Genomic DNA, 22,054 nt, shown 5'->3' on the forward strand with positions numbered 1-22,054 from the left:
AAGACAGCTGTCACTTGCCGCCTTTCCCGGTTGTCTTAGTAAGCCCTTCGTGTAGATATTGAACTATATTTATTTTACTTTATAGGCCATGTTTACATGTTCAGGATTTGATAATGATTTAGGCAAAATTTCAGCTCCTAAATCCTCATCAAATAAAGATTTAAAAATCTGCAGCTTGTTCATTATTTGCACGGATTCCGCATGCCGGCCGACCCGAAAATCACGGCCGTGCACATGGCTACGGTCGTGTACATAAGGCCTAATAACTTACACAGAAAAAGTTTACAAAATAAAAAGAAATGTCTTACCTTGTCTAAATCATATAGAAAACCCTAAAAAAAATATATATGTACACAATTGTAAATTTAGTTTCTTATTCAATGAATCAGAACATTTAATAATTATTACACTGGATACATAACAAATCACAAAATTATCAGCATTCTTGGAGGCATTACAATTTCTAAGTACAGGGTGGGCCATTTATATGGATACACCAAAATAAAATGGGAATGCGACATGTCAATGGCTGTAAACAAAGAGAAGCTTGTAAATAACTCATGAAAGAATAAAGTAACGTTAAAACCAAGCACACCATTGTTTTTCTTGTGAAATTCTCGATAAGTTTGATGTGTCACATCACCCTCTTCCCATTGAAAAAACTAAAGTTGGATACAAAATGGCAGACTTCAAAATGGCCACCACGGTCAACACCCAGCTTGAAAAGTTTCCCCCCTCCCATATACTAATGTGCCACAAACAGGAAGTTAATATCACCAACCATTCCCATTTTATTTAGGTGTATCCATATAAATGGCCCACCCTGTATATACACTATAATCACACATAGATGTAATTTTCTGGCTGTAATAGTATTTGGGGACACTAGATGAATAATAGTCAATAGCCAACCACGTAGATGATGGATATAGTAGAGCGAAACAGATAGAAGACAAAATGGTGCTGCGCTTTTCCAGCACTGCTTTAAAAGCAGTCAGACAGGACGCCGATGGTATAGCCTAGTGTTACGCCATCCATGTCTGTCATGAGACAACCTATAAGTCTATGGCCAGCTAAAAGCCCCGATCACATTACTAGCTTGCACAGATCTTTAGATTAAAATGTAATTTATGTTACGGTAACGTTAAGGGTATGTTCACACAGTTTTTTTGCACGCCATTTGCCAAGTTTTTCTCCCCCGGCCATTGAGCGCCGATGTGCACAAACACCACGAAATACGCTTTCTCTGTCTCTCATTGATGTCAATGTGAGGTCAGAGATGCAAACGCAGGAATATAGGGCATGTCGCCTCTTTTTCCTGCGAGACGGTTTTTATGCTCGTGGGAAAATAACGCCTCCCCCTCCCATTGAAATCAATGGGAGGCATTTTCGGCCATTTCTTGGCGCATTTTCCGCATCAAAGTGTGTGTGTGTGTGTGTGTGTGTGTGTGTGTGTGTGTGTGTGTGTAACTAGAACTGTCTCTCTCACTCAGAAACCGCCCCTGGATTATGCAGGACACACAGAGAAGTACTGACCTGTACTGATGTGAATAAAGTGCTTTGGTTGTAAAAGAAAGTTCCTATGCCTGTTGTTCTGCTCTAATCTCCTACACTTCCTGCACACTCCCCCCTCCCCTCTCCATAGACGTGTATAATACTAATACATGTGAGCTGCCTAATAGGAGTGGATGCCAGAAATGACAGCCGATTGTTTCGGCGTCTCAGTACTCTAGCAGGCTGGCCAGATCGATCAGGTGATCAGCTGCCCAGTTTGGAAGATGAGACTGACGATACAGCCCTGTAGATATAAATATTTATTTAGCTTACATATTCACAGAAAATTGTAACCTTTAAATGGTAAAATAGTTCGTTTTTCTTTAACATGTGTAGCCCAAAAAAAAAGTGGTTAGAAATGGAAGCATCTGTTTCAATTTGTTTTCTTGAAAATTTAATGGGGGAAACCGTAACCATGGTACAGGATTCTACCACTAGGAGGCTGACACTAAGCAGTGTGATGGTTCCTCCTACACAGGTAATCCGCCACACGGAGGCAGTGACCTGCGTTCTTTACTAGCCAAATCACCAGTTGCGGGAAAAAAAAAAAAAAGGAGAGAAGGGTGTTCTTTACTAAAACGGGACGACAGGTACTATACTTAAAGCAGTCTCTTAGGCTCACACATTGCTGTTAAAATGAATTTATAGTTGTGAACTGCAGCAATTAGCTCCGATTTTGTAAAAATTGTGGCAAAATGGTGCAGTTAGAAAAGAAGAAAAACACACTAAATACAAGAAAATACAAAAGAAAAAAAAACAAAAACAAACTAAAACTACACTAAATTACGGTTTTACTCTACTCTGTAATGTTATAAAAACGGGAGCATACAAACAGCATTGCATTAGATTGATGGCACCCTGGAGAGCAAGAACTAGAAATGTAATTTCTCTACATCAGCTCTGCCAAGTAGCCAAACACTGAAATAGTAAAATCACACGCTTTACAAGGTAGATTAACAAATAATGAATTCCTTAAAGCAGGGAAGAGAAACATTTGATAAGAACTTACCAGTCTTGAGTTTCTTTTAGATTCCCTGATCTGAATTGTAAGCTTATCCTGTTCGACTTGGTGAACTTCTAAGTATGCTCTATAAAGACAAACCAAAACGGTTGGTTACTTCTAAACGTAGCGTACACTTTCAACGTATCATTAAATTTTATTGCTTTAAAGGTAGATGCATTATAAAGATGTATACACCTTTGAAACAAACAACTTTGCAAATACTGTATTCTTGAGTAAAAATATTCAATGAGTTTATCTACAGCTCCCATTCAGACCTATACGCCTCCATGGTTACAGACTACAAATAGTCTAGGTCTTCTCTGTATACAGATCAGTCTCATTGAAGAGACCAAGCGGGTGTATGGAGACTTATTTCCAGGCAATGCTCCATGGGAAATAAGTATGCAAATGAGGGTATATTAACCAAAACCTGAGACCCCATGAAAAAGAAAAGCAAAGCATTTGTGGACAGCATTGTTTCGGAGGGGTTTTGCCTCTCAACAGTACAGGTTGGCTGAATGAAAAGCTCATTGGAAACCTATTTATAGGCAATGCTCCATGGGAAAAACAAATACAAAAAAAGATCAGCCATTTGATGAAAAGCAAGAGGCCGAAGCAGTGCTGTCTATAGATTACTCGCTCTTCCTATTGGAGGAGTCTCCGGTTTGTTGGATAGGAGATTTTTTTTTGTTGCATAGTGTATACAGATCACAATGAAGATATGAGGAGGCAAGAGCATTGTGAAGGGGATCAAAATGCATATAGCCAAAAGTAAAAAGGCATGTTATATCCACTAGCAGTTGATTAAGTTCCCAAGCATACCAAAGGGGGGTATTAGCCAGAGGGAGATGTGTATACCATTCAGACCCAAGATATTGGATAAATGTGGGCCAATTCGTCACATAGTTATTGTATGTATATATTATTCTATAGGAACCATAAAAGTGAGAAATAATATAGATAAATTAAAATAAAACAAAAAAAGGTGGCCCAAGTAACTCCTAACATCAAAGAAAACACGTTAAAGATATGTGTTAATTTAGGCTCCTTTTGAAGAATTAGTTTATTCCCATTTCCACCCCTTTCAGACGGGCACATCAGTTCTATTCCTTGGAATTTAATCACTCCGTGATCTCACTGATGAACATCCCATACATTCAGAGATATAGGAGTATCTGCTTTCCTAAGGATATCACAAATATGATCTCTGATACGTCTCCTAAATTCTCTAATTGTTTTACCTATGTATTGAACATTACAAGTACAAATAATGAGGTATTCCACCCCTTTCGGTTTGCAATGGATGAAGGACCTATTTTCAAAGACCTTAGCAGTAGAGTTACTTTTGAATGTTTTGCTCGTACAAATAGAATCACATGCTTTGCATGTCCCACAGCGGTGGGTGCCCTTTGTGGACGTGGTTAACCACGTCATTTGTAACGCGGGGGAGATGACTGTGTACAAGTCTATCTCTAATATTCCGCCCTCGTCTAAAAAGTGATGGAGGGGTACTCTCCCACCAAGTCTCCCACATCAGGGTCCGCCCTCAATATACCCCAGTATGTTTCTAGGATCTTACGGATTTCGAAGTTAGCTGCATCAAAAGTCCCTATAATTCGAAGTTGATCTTCCTTGATCTGGTTTTGTTTGGGATTAAGTAGTTGATCTCTATTTAAACCCAGGGCATGTTGGTACACACTCTTTAGAACTCCCTCTGGATAACCCCTTCGTTTAAATCTTACTTTCAAATCCTGGGCTGGCTCAAAATCATAAATTGTGGAGCAGTTGCGACAAGCCCTTAGATATTGGCTCTTGGGTATCCCCTTCTTAAGGGCTGTTGGGTGACCGCTCTCCCATCATAGTAAATTATTGGTAACAGCATCTTTCCTGTAAATGTTTGTACGGATGTACCCCTGTTCAATCTTCTGGATTTTAATGTCCAGAAAATGAATCTTGTTTTCATGAATTTCCGATGTAAAGAAAAGGCCCAGATTATTGGTGTTAAGAACAGATACAAATCTATGGAACTGCTCTCTTGTGCCTGACCACAGAATAAAAGACGTCGTCTATAAACCTTAACCACAGAAGGACAGACTACGTCCAAACCTCTGTCTTCACAGAATACCAATTCCTTCTCCCACCAGCCCAAAAAGAGTTTGGTATAGGATGGGTCACACGGGCTACCCATCGCCACACCTCTTATCTGCTGGAAGATTTTGGTATCGAAGAGAAAGAAATTGTGCTGTAGCACAAACATAAGTAGCTTGATCACAAATCGATTGGGGACTCGAAATGTGAACCTCTTCTTAAAAGGAAGCTCTCCGAGATCATGGGGAATAGAGCTGTAGAAAGCCTCTACATCAAGGCATGCAAGGAAAACCTTTTCATCACATCTAACATCCTCAAGTTTTCGGAGGACATCCATCGTATCCCTAATGTATGACGGGAGGGATAGAACAAATGGTCTTAGGAGAGTGTCCACATACAGTCTAGCATTCTGAGAAATGCTGTCTATACCAGACCCAATCGGTCTGCCATTAAGAGGATCCAGGCCTTTGTGGACCTTGGGTAGGCTATAAAAGATTGCACGTTGAGGATGTTCACCTAACATAAAATACTTCCTCCTTATCATCAATGAGTTTCTCCTTATGGGCATCAATCAAGATATACCTAAGTTCGTTCAAAAATCCCACAGTTGGATCATTCGACAGGATTCTATCCTTGAGGATGCGATCGCAATTTTGGCTGTACGGTGTTCGACTCATAATGACAATGTTACCCCCCTTGTCAGAGGGTTTTATCACAATTGAGTCATCTTCAAGTGACTGGAGTCCGAGCATCTCAGCCCTAGATATAATTTATTGTAGGTCAGTGTGACCCTCAAGCCTTTTAATTTGGTCACGGATTACTTTCAAAAATACATCTATAGGGGAATTGTCATTGATGGGGGGGGGATTTTTTAAACGATGATAGTCTTAGATCGGTGAATGGACCCTCTCCCCTCTCTCTCTGACCTTCCTCGCCATAAGAGTACCGACCCAAAGAATAGGTTGTTATTTACACCACACGGGGAACGGCATAAATTTAAAATGTAAAAAACTAGTTTTCCCCCCCAGAAAGTTAACAAAAAGTGTGTAGTTCTCAGGAACCAGCATCATTACAACAGGCTCCAGTCACACATTTACAATAATGATCACAGTTCAGCCTCCCCGGCCCTATTCTTGTAATCTTAGTTTAGGAGAACATTTAAGGAAAAATAAACCAGTGTTCTCCAGCAGGCAGAGTTGATATTGGCTCTAGCTGCTCATGTGATGTTGTACTGAGACTTCATGGGATTAATAGAATAGCACAGAAGAAGAGAAAGCAGGGTAGAATCTAAAAATTCAAGATGTGTCTGTTTAGAAGTAGCTCAGGAAGCCAGACTGAAGAGAAGTACAATATACATAAAAGAAGTACAGAGCAGGATAGATAATCAGGTGAGGGGTGCTATGATGTAAAATTGTTTTAGTACTGGAGGTCTTTAGTGAAAATTTATATGCATTGCCCCTTTTTCAAAAGTAACAGGGATCTGTTAGAATAGTATATGTAGTCCGTATGCTAGAAGTCTTGTGAAACATCAAAACACCAAGTCTGTAATCTACAAATAAAGGGGAACAAATTGACATTTCATGCATTACAAAGTTCATGTACTTTACAGGTCAAGAGCAATTTGCCCTATTCTGTAGTCCCTGATAATATAAAATGATTGACTTAACCCATCATATCGCTCTCTGCAAGTATATAATTACAAAATGAGATCACGACCATATAGAAAGCCGGTGTAGAAACGGTGTGTGGGAGAACATGAACTTAGGCTCTGTGCACACTAGCAATGGCTTCCGTTTAGAACAGAGACATGACAGCTATTGGTTTTTACATGGATACCGGCAATTCCTGGTAAACCCCATTGACTTTAATAGAGACTTCTAAATTCCGGTATTTTTGAATAATGCTGCAGACTGTTTTGATTTTATGTATGTGTTTACTATAACTGTATTACCTTGTACGACGACACAAAATATGATATATAAAGAATTAAAGGCTATGTACACCTTTGTTAGAATTTTTTCAAATTACTAAATTGATTATTTAGTGTTTTTAAGCAACTTTCGAAATCACTTTTTTTTTTTATTTTAAATGTTTAACATAGAAGCTGTATCGTTCTGTTTTAGCCGAATCCATCAGTTCCACATACAAAAACTATACACAGCTTTTAACTCCTTAACGCCGAAGGATGGATATATCCGTCCTCAGCAGCTGCTAGTTCGAGCAGGAGGACGAATATATCCGTCCTGTGATGGCGCGGGTACTGCCAGTGTACCCATGCGATCAGCGGCAGGAGTACGGCTCTTATACACAGCCTGGCTCCTGCTGCAACTGCCGGAATCGAAGCGTGCTCCGATTCCGGCAGTTTAACCAATTAAATGCCGCTGCCAATAGTGACAGCGGCATCTAACGTGTTTGACAGAGGGAGGGAGCTCCCTCTGTCACCCGATCGACGCCCCCGCAAACAAATCGCGGGTCGCCGTCGGGTTTCCATGATAGCCGGGGGCCTAACAAGACCCCCATGTCTGTCTTCAGCAAATGTCTGTTAGGCGATGCCGGAGGCATGACCTAACAGATTGCCTGTCAGTTTTACACGGACAGGCAATAATGCTTTGGTATACGAAGTATACCAAAGCATTATATATGCGATCAACAGATTGCATAGTGAAGTCCCCTGGTGGGACTTAAAAAAAATTAAAAAAATGTCAATCAGTTAAATAAAGTTTGTGAAAAAAAAAAAAAAAAATGGCAAAATCAAATAAAACTACCTACTTTGCCAAAAAAAGTGGTTTATTTAGTAAAAGTGTCAAAACAAATAACACATGCACATAAATGGTATCCCTGCGATAACGACTTCACCAATAAAATGAATACATTCATTAAACCGCCGGATGACGGCGTCCGAAAAAACTGCAAAAAACAACGGCAAAATTCTCTTTTCTCCCATTCCCCCCATAAAAAAATAAAATAAAAGTTAATCTATAAGTCCTATGTACCCCAAAACAGTACTAATAAAAACTGCACATTGGCCCGCAAAATTCAAGCTCACATACAGCCACATCGGCGGAAAAATAAAAAAATTACGGCTTTTGGAATGCGGCGATGAAAAAACAAGTAATTTTTTTCTAAAAGGCTTATTGTGCAAATATAGGAAAACATATAAAACCTTTACATATTTGGTATCACCGTAATCGTGCCGACCCATAGAATAAAGTTAACATGTTATTTACGCTGCATAGTAAACGGTGTAAATTTATAACGTGAAAATTAATGCTGGAATACCTGCTTATTTTCAATTCTCTCCTAAAATAAAGTTAATAAAAGTTAATCAATATATTGTAAGCATCTAAAAATGGTACAATTACAAAATACAACTCGTCCCGCAAAAAACAAGCCCTTATACGGCTAGGTCGACGGAATAAAAAACAATTACGACTCTTGGAATGCGACCGTGAAAAAACAAAAAATAATCCTTGGTCATTAACGTGCAAAATGGTCCGGTCATTAAGGGGTTAATAACACGATTACTGGAATAAAAATAATGGCAAACATTGCAAAATGACAGCTTTACATTACAAAACTATTATTAAACACTTTCATGGTATACGACAAGTATTCATCTTACCCCAGTCCCTTTTTTAGAGCATTATAGACCTCATCCACTCTGTCAGGTTGAGGCACCTTAGGAGGAGGGGACTTGTGTGACATAGAGAACATTCTACGAACTTTGGATCCTGACCTTCGAGAAACTGTGGGTGTATGGAAGGCTTGACGATGTCTAAAAGAAAAAAGTTAAACAAATATTAACACTCATATAAAGTAACACAATTATAGAAACAATAACAGGATAGAAGACCGGTGGTCAATAGCGGCAGGTGCGTGTGTCTATATTATATATATATATATATATATATATATATATATATATATATATATATATATATATATATGTATGTAATATATAGGCATGTACAGGAACTACTACTAATTAGAAAAAACGGAAAAGGAGCACTTTTCCCCCAGATATCTAATAGATTACGAGTGTATAAATAAAACGTAACTTATTGGGTATAAATTAAAACGAACCGCACACATTCAAAACTACAATGCAATCCGATAGTAGGAATGGTCATTTCATTTCAGTTTGTCAACTGTTAGTTGCAATATCGATGCAGTATATACATTGTATATCTATCAACGGACAGCAGCCGCAAGCTCAGATAAAAAGACAATGTATATACTGCATCGATATTGCAACTAATAGTTGACAAACTGAAATAGAATGACCATTCCTACTGTCAGGGATCATTACCATGTATATTGTTTGCAAAAATATTATCCTTACACACACACATATATATATATATATATATCAGTATATTACACAAAGAGATTGGATCTATGGAACACAAAGGAGCCTGCATAAGGGAAACGCCTATGGAGACACCGCCCCTGGAATGCAAGAGGAGTGTACAGAAGAACTTACAGCTGAGGAGCCAATTGGGCTTAAAGGGAACCTGTCACCAGCATTTTAGCTATAAAGCCAGCAATACCTGGCGAAAGTGGGTGAAAAATCATTGTCATCTAAGCTATAAATATGTTCTAAGTTAGCTCTGTAGCTTTAGTATTCCGTTTTTCAGTGGTCCCACACCGTATGCAAATGAGCAGAAAAGAGTCAAATCTTCATCTGAAAAGAGTCAGGTTTTCATTCCTCCAGCATCTCAGAGTGGACTCCACCTCCTTTTTTTTGATTGACAGCTCCTTAGCCAGTCAGGGCCAGACAGGTGGCAATGGTGGGCGGGGTTAAGAAGCTGCATCCCAGAGGGAAATATAATTACCATAAAAGGCGGGAAGAGTTTAAACGACGATATTTACAGACAGAGGAGGACTTCAGGAAAGAAGAGAACAGGAACGAACTCTGGACAGCTGCAGCCATTGAGGGGTCAGGCGAGTTTAACAGGTAAGATGTTGATGACAGGATCCCTTTAAGCACGTCCCACCTTCCTACAGGGAAGTTTTTTTGTGTTTCTTTGTTCAATAAAAAGTTCAGTTCACTTCCTACCTCACTGAGGGAGGACATCTACCAACTTGTCTGCCTGGTATATTTTCTCCATGCATGCCCTCAGTTCCAATTTACAGAGGTGGCTATTCGGTGTGGAATAACAGGGAGAAGGAAGTTTGCCCTGACACTCGTGAGCGTCTGGTAGACGCCAGTATTACATTATACCTTTCCAAAATTATATGCAGATACTTACCTACAGGGGTGATAGATCTTTACATGTTTCCACACCTGGACTATATGCAGCGAATGTGAGAAAGGCCTTGGTTGGGCCGAAACGTCAAAATTTAATACTTATCGCTTGCATTGAAATCTTTTCTGTTCTGTACATATACTGAACCATGTGGATTGAATGAAAAATAAATTATCTTTCCTTGGAATCAACAAAATCATTTGTTTCTAGAGTGCTTACAGGTTTTTCTATAGCTCTGCCCTGACAATTGGCGCCAAGTGTGGGGCCACACTTGAGGGGATCTCGGAATCCGGACAACCGAAACAGACGACCCGGGACTGCCCACTGAAGGAGCCGGATCACCTCCACAATAACACAGTAAGTCAGTTGATTTTATTAATTTTCGACTTATCTGTGTTAGTGGACGGTCTTGTGGGAATATGTATAGCCCTTGTCCTTTGCCTGGATTAGCTCTCAGGCGACATCCCCGCTGTGTGGTCACGAACATGTAAGAAATTAGTCGCGCCCCCGACTAACCATCCTCTGGTTAATTAGGGACTAGATAGAAAATATAACCTGTTTTATACAGGGGCACGATAAGTCGTGAGTAATTTTCCAGCAAGACCTATGAGTTGCAGACTGGGAAATTGTAATATTCCAGCGAGATTTAATAAAATTGCAGACTGGGAGATTGTAATATTCCAGCGAGATTTAATAAAATTGCAGACTGGGAGATTGTAATATTCCAGCGAGATTTAATAAAATTGCAGACTGGGAGATTGTAATATTTCGGCGAGACCTAGAGAGAGTTGGACTGCGAAATTGTAATATTTCCGGCTAGTCCAAGAGAGTTGTAGACCGGAAATTGTTATATAAATTACGTGTATAATATAGACGGTTAGAATGGATGGTTTACGGTCCATACTCAAATCATCAGGATCACCCGTACCCGGACGACCCTATTCGTATGATTTGGTGAAGCGAATGGAAGTTAGGAATAAGAAAGGCATTGTATTAGGTTATGTATTAGAAACCACAGGACCAGCCGCCGCCCTGTAATGGCGTCCATCCCTCATGTTGAGAGTGTCCTCATTGTGGGCAGCAAAACTCCCTTCACAGCTGAGCAATGTGCTTCCTGTGGGAAAGGCTGCCCCCCACCCCCTGATGAGGTCACGCCTAGCCCAATCAAATCAGTATGAAATGATAGCCTTGTTAATTTTATCATTTCCCTCAGTAACACATGCAGCAGTGTTTTTTTTCTATTCTAGATTCCGTCCCAGTGTGCAGGACGCTGTGCACTGGTGAAAAGACACGTCATCATAATATAGAGATGGTGGCCGACAGATTGGACACTGTTACAGATTATGTGTTTGATGTTTTGAACGTAGATAATTCCTATACAATAGTGTGATGAATGATTGCAGATACGTACGTTGTTTTGCCGGCATTGAAATTGTTAAGATTGTGAGAATAGAAGCTGTGAGGAGTGAGTGTGTGACCCCCTCCTGTAGAATGCGATTATGTGGGGGAGGGGGGCTGTGTGATGTGTGCAGTGTAAAAAGCAGACCGACTGGTATACAGGGCGTGGACTGATTAGACAAGGGATTACAATATTGCACTGATTTTAGATCTATATTGTATGCTCTTATTTTTAACAGCAGCAATGTCTAAAAACCAAAATTCTTAGTGTTTTGTGTATGGGGTTAAAATCTGTTTCTTTTTTTCTGTGTACAGGAAAGTTTCTTATCTTTGCGCATGCGCTGTTGTTGATAAAAGTTACGCTGCATATTTATGTGTTATGATGTGATAAGATTTCATGTGTTTTGATGTTAATTCAAATGTATTAAACTACAGATATTGAGACACGGGGTCTTGAAAATGTATGTACCCCGATTGTTCCCTATCCTTGTATGTAGTTTATTGGTTTCCAGTAATTAATATTACCAGATATAATATTTTCTGTTTTATTGAATAACTAATTACAATTGCTTTGTTTTTTTTTTCGCACTTGAGGCGCGTGCTATAGTGCTGCCTAAATGTTATTTTGGAAAATGTGAAATGTTTTACAGGTAAATGGTTGCAAGTCATTTTAAAGATAAAATGTATTTTTTTGTCAGGAGAAAGTCCCTTATTATGTTGAGATGTAGTTTTGAACCCTGCTACATTACTTTCGCAGAGTCCACAAAAATGGTGAAGGGACTGATCAGGTACAATTTTAGTTTGTTTTGAATTAATGAATTTGGTTCCAGGAGATCTACAAAATGTGTATGAGACCCCAATGAGTAATCCACATTAAATGTGTATAAGAGAAACCTAAATGTTGAGGTTTTTCTGTGTAGATCCTTCCAGAACAGTAAATATGACACCGGGTATGCTGTGCTGTAGTCTCCACCCAATATGAGGTATTGTGTAAGGGACCATCCCCCTCCAGCTAATTTACAAAAGAGGCCGAAGTCACTCACAGATGAGTCTTTACAGATTTAGGAGGGAAGGAGATGAAAATTATCTGAACATTGTTAATTTTATGTAAAGATTTTAGTAATTTTTGTTTTTGTATTAATCAACTATTTACAGAACCTCATAAAGTGAGATTCTCAAAGTGTTATGGATTATCAGATGTGTGGAGAAGTGTATAACATTTGTTTTTATTTTAGAGAATGAAGATGCCACCCCTTTGAAATGTTCTATCTATATGTGACATGGGTTTTTTAATGTAAATTTGTAATGTAGAAATACTTGATCATATACAGTATGTACAAGACAGGATACGAGGCACCAGGTAAATTATTCAGAAACCGCTCTCACCACCTCATTCATCTCAAGGAGCAGAGCTGGAGGTGCTCGCTGAGGCTGTAACCTGGCAGAAGGTAAAACGGCCGACATTTACACTGACTCTAGGTACACTTTTGGCATCGCCCACAATTATGGGCCCATTGGTAGTAGGAACTTTATTAGATCATCGGGTAAGCCAATTGAGAGAGCAAGAGAAGACAGAACTGACAACAAGGGTATGTGCGGCCAGGTGTCAGTAAATTGGCTTATCCCTGGATACAATAACGCCACCACTAGGTTTGTAGCAGCCTGCATGATGTGCGCACGGCATGACATAGGTAAAACAGCAAAGGTACCTGTGAAAAGTGCAGCCCGGCCAGATTACCTGTCCCAGCGACTGCAGAACATACAACTACCCAAGGTAGAAATGTATGACAATGTGCCCATGTGTGTAGACCTGTTCTCAGGGGGGCCTGAAGCCCAGCCGGTATCTTCCCCACTGCAGACGTTGTGTGTAGTGACAGGGGAACAGTGTTATCTCAAGTATTGACCTGGTGTTTGTACAATGATAAGAGGTCAGCAGTTTTCCAGATGTTATTCCAGAGTTAGTTTGTTTAATAACGATATTCAAAAAAGGGTTGTGGGAATATTAAATACTGAGGTTAAGTTTTATGTAAAGTTCTGGACCAGCCTCAGCATTGGACTATTGGAGGCGTCAGTATTGTGTTTGTGTAAATGAGAACTCCTCAGTGCAAGGAAAATTTTAGAGCAGAGAATTCTGTGCAGTGTATATTATATATATATATATATATATATATATATATATATATATATATAAATAAAAGAGAAGAAGAATCAGTTTGTAGGTATCAATTTTAGTTACTGCCCAGTGTGAACGTTTAACATAAATCTGTCATTGTTAATTTTTTTTCTTCAAATTAATTATCTGATTAAGATCAATTACTGATTATGCGATGAAAAGCTTGTTCTCCACAGGAAAAGTCCAACTGGGAGCGGAAGGTGTGAGAACCAGATTCTGACAGAATGTGGACGGATAGAGGAAGGTAAACCGGTAGCACCCAAGGCACTCTTGATCGCCCTTATATTGATGGTGTGTGACCTCACATATGCCCCAAGACTGCAAGGATCGATTTGGTAAGATCTAATTGGTATGTCCCAGGCTTTACAGCGGATGCTGCTAAATTCTGTTAGAGCTGTTTGATCTGCCTACAGAACAGTCCTGGCAGACCGATGCCAACCTTATCATACCCACCTCCCACAAAGAGAACAGACCTTGAGAGGCCTTCCCAGGTAGAACGAACCAGAGTAGGGGGGGGGGGAATTGGTTTGAGACACTTGTCAGATAAACATGTGGAATCTGTGTATATTTCTGTGAATAGGAGCTGTTCCAGGAAATCAGCTGAGAATAAGGTATAAATCCTGCTGGAAAGTGTGACACCAAGTTCAAATACAATGTACCCAGTAATTATACATCTTCTAGGTGCCCTGTCCAGAGTAACAGAGATGTTTTTCTTACATAAAAGGTGTTTGTTTGTCGTTTAAGGGCCTTTCATTATTATTGTATGTACTTAGAACAACGTTTATAGTGTATGCGGATGATGTTCTCACCAGATTAGTATTTATTTTAACAATTGACAAGGGTTGGGAGTCCCCAGCAAGTGCCAGTAAACATGAACCAAAAGATTTTTAATATGATGAACTCAATCACTGAGATGCTGCAGTCGCAGCCTGAGCCAGTACAACGCGTTTGTCATGAACTGACGGCAGTGTCACAATTCTAAGCAGCCACCCAGACAAGTAACTTGCCAGAGGAAGAGGACAGATGTGGAGGGTTTGTGGTAGTCACCATAAAACTCCACTACTCCGTCTACGTGGGATCTCACCCCAGGCTCACAGCATGAGGTGCTATGTACAGCCCGGTGACGTATACTAAAAGAGACGGTGTCTGACAGATGAGAAGGACCAAACCAAGTCCTGATGACATCAGCAAAGATCAAAGTAAAGACCAAAGACCTGAGTGAATCAGTCAGCAGTATCAAGTGTTTTAATAAGTAAGTGACCAGGTGGAGGATAGTAATAAATCCCACACTGGACACCATTGTGCAGTCTGACTCGACTGAAGACAGGAGAAGAAGAGGACGATGATGTACAGGACTGGCAATGAACTGATGGGACCCAAAACCTGAGGGTGATAGCATGAGATTGGTGATAGCATTATATTATTAATTGGAGGCCCTATTGTTTATATTGTCTGAGGTTTATAATTATAATGTGTGTAAATATGCCACGGTGCTGCAAATTACAATCTGAGGAGTTTTATGTGGAGGTGTGAGGTGAAGGTCACTGGTTGTTGTCACTCACATGTAAGAAGTACATGGCAGCAATGAGAGCCCGGAGGTTATGGTATCTGGGTGTCTTTAGGTTTGGGTAAGATGCTGCCCATGACCTGTTATATCTGCAGGGGTAAAAGTCCCATTAGGACAGCAAGTGACAGTGCGACAATTATTACCATTAATAAAAATGTAGACTGGATAGGGAAAGTTAGGACCACTCCGAAACCTTGGAAGTCCAGGTACAAAGGGGGGTTACTCATAAGGAGTAGCTCGTCTCAAGCTGGTGAAGAAATCCAAAACCCCTACCCACCTGGTTCGAGTGGTCAGTGGAAGGTTGATAGGCAAGACTCAGGGATAGAGTAATAATATTTTTAGGGGGGAATATCAGGGATCATTACCATGTATATTGTTTGCAAAAATATTATCCTTACACACACATATATATATATATCAGTATATTACACAAAGAGATTGGATCTATGGAACACAAAGGAGCCTGCATGAGGGAAACGCCTATGGAGACACCACCCCTGGAATGCAGGAGGAGTGTACAGAAGAATTTACAGCTGAGGAGCCAATAGGGCTTAAAGGAACAGTGTCACCACAATTTTTTTTTTAATATGTTAAAGATGTTCGTGCTTTATTAAAAACGTTTGGATTAATTTGTGTGTTTGTGTGTTACTTTTTCTTATTTTTACACTTTTTCTTCCCTATGGGGGCTTCCATTTTTTTTTCCATTTCTGTATGTGTCGATTAACGACACATACAGACATGGAATACGGCAGCTCCAGTCCCATAGGGACTGCGAACGGGGCCCGTTCCATCCACTAACATGTACGCCGCTGTGTGGGAACGGCGCATGCGCCGCTCCCACACAGTTCAATTTGAAATGCGCGCCGTCCGGCGCCATTTTCCTGTGGACCGGAAGTCGCGGCCGGACAGGAAGATTACTACTTCGGGTCGCGGCTACCGGACTTGTGCACATGGAGCAGCGGCAGCAGACGGAGCGGATGGACCGGAGGGAGCGGCGGCGACTGGAGCAGGTAAGGGATTTCTATGTATGTTTGTGTTTCAGTGTGTGTTTACTACTGTATGTAAACCTTCTACACTGTGTGTTAGCTCAAAAAATGGCGACACACAGTGTAGGAGGTTAGACCGTTCAAACCCCTCGTTTCTCCCGGCACTAGCCAGGATAAAGGAGGGGGGGATGCTGAGAGCTCACTAGAGCGAGGGCTTTTTACCCAATTTTGCAGCATAAAGCAATGTGGTTGCTTTACCACATGCAATGCTGCAATTTTGGGAATGGCTCCATCTAGTGACCAGCAATGGGAAATATTATAAATTAGAATCCAATTGAATCCAATTTATAATATTTCCTGACCCGTGAAAAAAAATAAAAAATTAGAACAAATGTTTAATCACCTATACACTAATTGTTTAACTAAAAAAAAAAAAAAACATGTTTTGCTGGCAACACATTCCCTTTAAGCACATCCCACCTTCCTACAGGGAAGTTTTTTTGTGTTTCTTTGTTCAATAAAAAGTTCAGTTCACTTCCTACCTCACTGAGGGAGGACATCTACCAACTTGTCTGCCTGGTATATTTTCTCTATGCATGCCCTCAGTTCCAATTTACAGAGGTGGCTATTCGGTGTGGAATAACAGGGAGAAGGAAGTTTGCCCTGACCCTACTATCAGTTCCTATTGTAATTTTAAATGTTATAGTTTATCACGGACAGGCAATAATGCTTTGGTATACGGAGTATACTAAAGCATTGTAAAATCCCCTTGTGGCACAAAAAATACCCAGGAGCTTGATAAAGTTTATTTAACCAGCTGCAGACCACCCATAGACCATAAAAGTCCAGGCGGACCACAGTTAACTCTGCAGGGACGCTCCAGAATGTTATGCAGATAAACTCGTTGTGGTGGAATTTAGCTCAGTCAGTGAGGTCTCTGGGCTTGTGAACATTGTGACAACCTGTCACAATGATCACTCCTGTCATGACATCAGTCAGTAGAAGGGTACCAAAGAATTTCCAAGGCATTAGATATACCATGGAACATGGTCATCAAGAAGTGGATTACATTTGGCACAACAGTGATGTTACCAACAGTGGACGTTCCTTAAACTTGATAAAAAGACAAGACGAAAATTGGTTCGGGAGGCTACTAAGTGACCTATAGCAACATTAAAGGAGCTGCAGGACTTTCTGGCAGGTACTTGTCGTGTAGTGAATGTGACAACAATCTCCCGTATTATTCTTATGTCTGGCCTGTGGGGTAGGGTAGCAAGACGGAAGCCTTTTCTAACAAAGAAAAACAGCCAAGCCTGGCTGTTTTGCAAGACCTACATCAAATCTGGAAGAGTGGGCAACAATTGCCAAGTCAAGAAGTGACATGCTGATAGACTACTACCCAAAAAGACAGAATACCGTCATAAAGTCAAAGGATAATTCAACAAAGTATTCGTTTAAGGGTGTGCATATTTATGCAACCACATTATTTTTGTATATTACACTATTATTCTGATAAATAAGGTATTTAATCAAGTTAATCTAAGAAAATACGGCCAAAAGAACGATTAAAATAAACGTTTACTATAATGTACTTTAAAATTGGGCTGAATGACAAATTGACTGGTATCAGGCTAAAAGCAATTTGCTCAAATGGATTAGAGCGCAGGAATAAAAGAAAAAAGCAGAAGCTCAATATACATCAATTGATAACAATCCTGCTCTAATACAGAAATAAAAATCTAGCTGAGAAATTGCCACTATGTGGTCTGTCAAACAATGCGTTTCAACACCAAGTTAGATTAACGGGTGCGTCCTCAGGGATCCCAGACAAAATTGGATTGAATGTATCCGGGCAGTACTATTGTGTACTATATAACATAAGCCGAACGAGGATATGACCCTTGGTAGCTGGCGGGCACAATATACATAAACATAGAAAGGAGCTGCCTGCAACAGCCAACCCTATTTCCCAGCCACCACTAATATATGAAAAGGAGTTACAATTTTATTAGCTACTTATAGCTGGACAGACCACAATTAGGATTTAAAATTATCACCAGCCAAGATCGGACAAACACATGTGTAACCTGATTGACCAGGCATATCTGCATGTAACATAGGATTGTGTCTTCCCTATTCAGTTAAATTATCAGTAACCAGTATTACAATAGGTCCGATCAGCGGCAGTGTCTAAAATATGAACAGCCCCCCCGACATGTTTCGCCACTAAGTAGCGTCCTCAGGGGTACACGGGGCTAATGGCGGCGCGGAATAAAGGAGATCCTGATATAGACACGTAAAATAACGTGTCAGAAGGTGTGTCGGGCCAATTGGCCTATGGCAATGAGGGAGACACAGAGGCCTCTCAGCTGTGTTCAGCCAACGAATGAATGACATGATAAGGTGCTCCAATCAGAAAGGGGAGGCGACGCATGCGCATAAGGGTGAAAGAACGACTTAGTGCACTTATCCAGATTCAAGCCGCGAATCGACTCGCGCCTGCGCAGATGCACAGAACAGTAACTTAGTGCCAGAATGGCTCGTTCTAATCAACGATGCATTAGCATCATATATATTGAAACCCCTTGTCGTCTCTATAAAAAGGGGCAACACATTAGAAAACATTCATACACCAGCGGTGCCGGCATACAACGGGACAAAATAGAATATATGTCCCCGACATTCAGCTGCTACATTGTAATCCAAATAGCGGACTAGGTTGATAGGCTAAGGGCCACCAAGTATAGTCAGATCAATTCACAGCTAAAAGGTATCTCCAAAAAACCCTCTCAGGGATATGCCATACCCATGAAAATCAATCCAGGATCAATAAATACACATATGTAATATATCAGTGACAATAAAGCCGCCTCCACTATGTGGTCAAAGCCATAATTAATGTAGATAGGTGGATCAGTCTAACCATTGATTAGAAATGATTATCATATTGTTACATTATTTTGTTATTAGTGTAAGTTCTCCACAAAACTGTAAAGAACGCCTTGGCAGGTAAGTATTGTTCACATTATAAGTAGTTTCTATATGTATATACACAATTCCCAAAGGTCCAAAAGTATGGACAAGAACATCAACGAGAAAAATTCTCGATGTCCAACTGTGGAATTAAAGGAAAGCACTGAAGGTAAAACCCTCATTCAAACCTAATGGAGACATGGTATTAAGTTGGTGAATCCACCTCGCTTCCTCCTGCAGAAGTTTACGGTCCAAATTGCCCGCTCTAGGTCCCATTTTAACCTGGGCGATACCCCAAAACTTAAGCAACTTGGGATTACCTCCATGAAATTTAACAATGTGTCTAGAAAGAGCGGTATCCTCATTACAGGTCACCGCACTTATGTGTCTAGACACACGTCTTCTCAGTTCCTGAATGGTTTTACCCACATATAACTTGGGGCAGGGGCATTTAGCAACATAGACCACTCCACTGCTCTGACAGTTCAAAAATTGTTCGATTCGGTATATCCTACCGTCGACAGGATTGGAAAAGTTTTTAACAGTCGGCATTAAAGGACAGAAGGAACATCTGCCACACGGATGGAAACCCTTCAGAGGTGACTTAAGCCAAGTCGACGAGACATTAGATTGTTTAGAATAATGGCTATGTACCAAGAATTCCCGCAGGTTCCTGCCCCTACGGTAAGTGACACTCGGATTAGCCATTACTGCATCTCTGAGGTCGGGGTCAGCTGTAAGGATAGCCCAGTGTCTTTTCAAAATTTGGACTACCTGAGGAGAGCAGGCGTCAAAGGTGCCAATGCACCGAATGATTCCAGATGACTTTTTAGTGATATCGCCTCTACTAGACAACAAATCCCTCCTCTCGGTGGCCCTTGCTCTAGCATATGCCCTATGTAGCCACTTTTTGGGGTAGCCGCGCGCTGTAAACTTGTTAAAAAGACCATCGCACTCAGTTTGAAAGGCTAATTCGCTCGAGCAATTGCGTCTGGCCCTCAAATATTGGCCAATTGGTATGCCCCTCTTAAGGGCAGAGGGGTGGTAACTCTGCCAATGCAGAAGACTATTAGTCGCAGTAGCCTTCCGGAAAACATCCGTTTGGACACCGCCACCAGGATCCAACGATATCTTAAGATCAAGAAAGTTTATGGTATGATCATGAATTTCATACGTAAATTTCATCACTACTGATGAATTTAAGTGCCTCTACAATTCCACCCCCACTCTGGCAACTTTTTATGCGCTGCCAAAGGTGCACAAGGCAACTTCTCCTCTCCCTGGCAGACCCATTGTGTCGGGTAATGACAGCCTGACACAGGGTATTAGCCTCTATGTCAACGAAATGTTAATACCGTTTGTCTCCTCTCTGTCCTCATATCTTAGGGACACCAAGGACACCGTCACCAAGATCCATGAGATCAATGTTACGTCTACCACAATGATAGCGAGCATAGACGTGGAGTCACTTTACACCAATATTCAGCACGAATTAGGACTCACTGCTGTCAAACACTTTCTGAACACTAAAGGCATTCAATTTCAACGTCACAATGATTTCGTTTTGTCACTTTTACGTTTCCTACTTACTCACAATTATTTTATTTTTGATCATAAATATTATCACCAAATAAAAGGTACGGCGATGGGTACGGTCTGTGCACCCACTTATGCCAACCTTTTCTTAGGGTGGTGGGAAGACACTATAGTTTTTTCTGATAATTTCTCTTCTTTCACCTCACACATCTCTTTTTGGGGGAGATATATTGATGACATCCTCATCCTTTGGGATGGGGATGTCAACACTTTCCGTGACTTCATGTCTATGCTCAATACCAATAATATCGGCATGAAATTTACGTATGAAATTCATGATCATACCATAAACTTTCTTGATCTTAAGATATCGTTGGATCCTGGTGGCGGTGTCCAAACGGATGTTTTCCGGAAGGCTACTGCGACTAATAGTCTTCTGCATTGGCAGAGTTACCACCCCTCTGCCCTTAAGAGGGGCATACCAATTGGCCAATATTTGAGGGCCAGACGCAATTGCTCGAGCGAATTAGCCTTTCAAACTGAGTGCGATGGTCTTTTTAACAAGTTTACAGCGCGCGGCTACCCCAAAAAGTGGCTACATAGGGCATATGCTAGAGCAAGGGCCACCGAGAGGAGGGATTTGTTGTCTAGTAGAGGCGATATCACTAAAAAGTCATCTGGAATCATTCGGTGCATTGGCACCTTTGACGCCTGCTCTCCTCAGGTAGTCCAAAATTTTGAAAAGACACTGGGCTATCCTTACAGCTGACCCCGACCTCAGAGATGCAGTAATGGCTAATCCGAGTGTCACTTACCGTAGGGGCAGGAACCTGCGGGAATTCTTGGTACATAGCCATTATTCTAAACAATCTAATGTCTCGTCGACTTGGCTTAAGTCACCTCTGAAGGGTTTCCATCCGTGTGGCAGATGTTCCTTCTGTCCTTTAATGCCGACTGTTAAAAACTTTTCCAATCCTGTCGACGGTAGGATATACCGAATCGAACAATTTTTGAACTGTCAGAGCAGTGGAGTGGTCTATGTTGCTAAATGCCCCTGCCCCAAGTTATATGTGGGTAAAACCATTCAGGAACTGAGAAGACGTGTGTCTAGACACATAAGTGCGGTGACCTGTAATGAGGATACCGCTCTTTCTAGACACATTGTTAAATTTCATGGAGGTAATCCCAAGTTGCTTAAGTTTTGGGGTATCGCCCAGGTTAAAATGGGACCTAGAGCGGGCAATTTGGACCGTAAACTTCTGCAGGAGGAAGCGAGGTGGATTCACCAACTTAATACCATGTCTCCATTAGGTTTGAATGAGGGTTTTACCTTCAGTGCTTTCCTTTAATTCCACAGTTGGACATCGAGAATTTTTCTCGTTGATGTTCTTGTCCATACTTTTGGACCTTTGGGAATTGTGTATATACATATAGAAACTACTTATAATGTGAACAATACTTACCTGCCAAGGCGTTCTTTACAGTTTTGTGGAGAACTTACACTAATAACAAAATAATGTAACAATA

General features: G+C 40.7%; 1 protein-coding gene across 9 annotated transcripts in view; it reads right to left on the bottom strand.

Moving 5' to 3' along the window:
- RIPOR1 (RHO family interacting cell polarization regulator 1) overlaps positions 1–22,054 on the bottom strand; it is a 270,159-nt gene that overhangs the window by 91,618 nt on the left and 156,487 nt on the right. For all 9 annotated transcript variants that reach the window (XM_075837475.1, XM_075837472.1, XM_075837471.1 and 6 more), the window contains exons 3-5: positions 8,268–8,420; positions 2,564–2,642; positions 309–332 (exon numbers count right to left, since the gene is read on the bottom strand). In XM_075837475.1, coding sequence (XP_075693590.1) covers positions 309–332; positions 2,564–2,642; positions 8,268–8,420 — 256 coding nt within the window. The remainder of the gene's footprint in view (positions 1–308; positions 333–2,563; positions 2,643–8,267; positions 8,421–22,054) is intronic.

The sequence above is a fragment of the Rhinoderma darwinii genome, chromosome 9, assembly GCF_050947455.1.
Source record: "Rhinoderma darwinii isolate aRhiDar2 chromosome 9, aRhiDar2.hap1, whole genome shotgun sequence".
Lineage (NCBI taxonomy): Eukaryota > Metazoa > Chordata > Amphibia > Anura > Rhinodermatidae > Rhinoderma > Rhinoderma darwinii.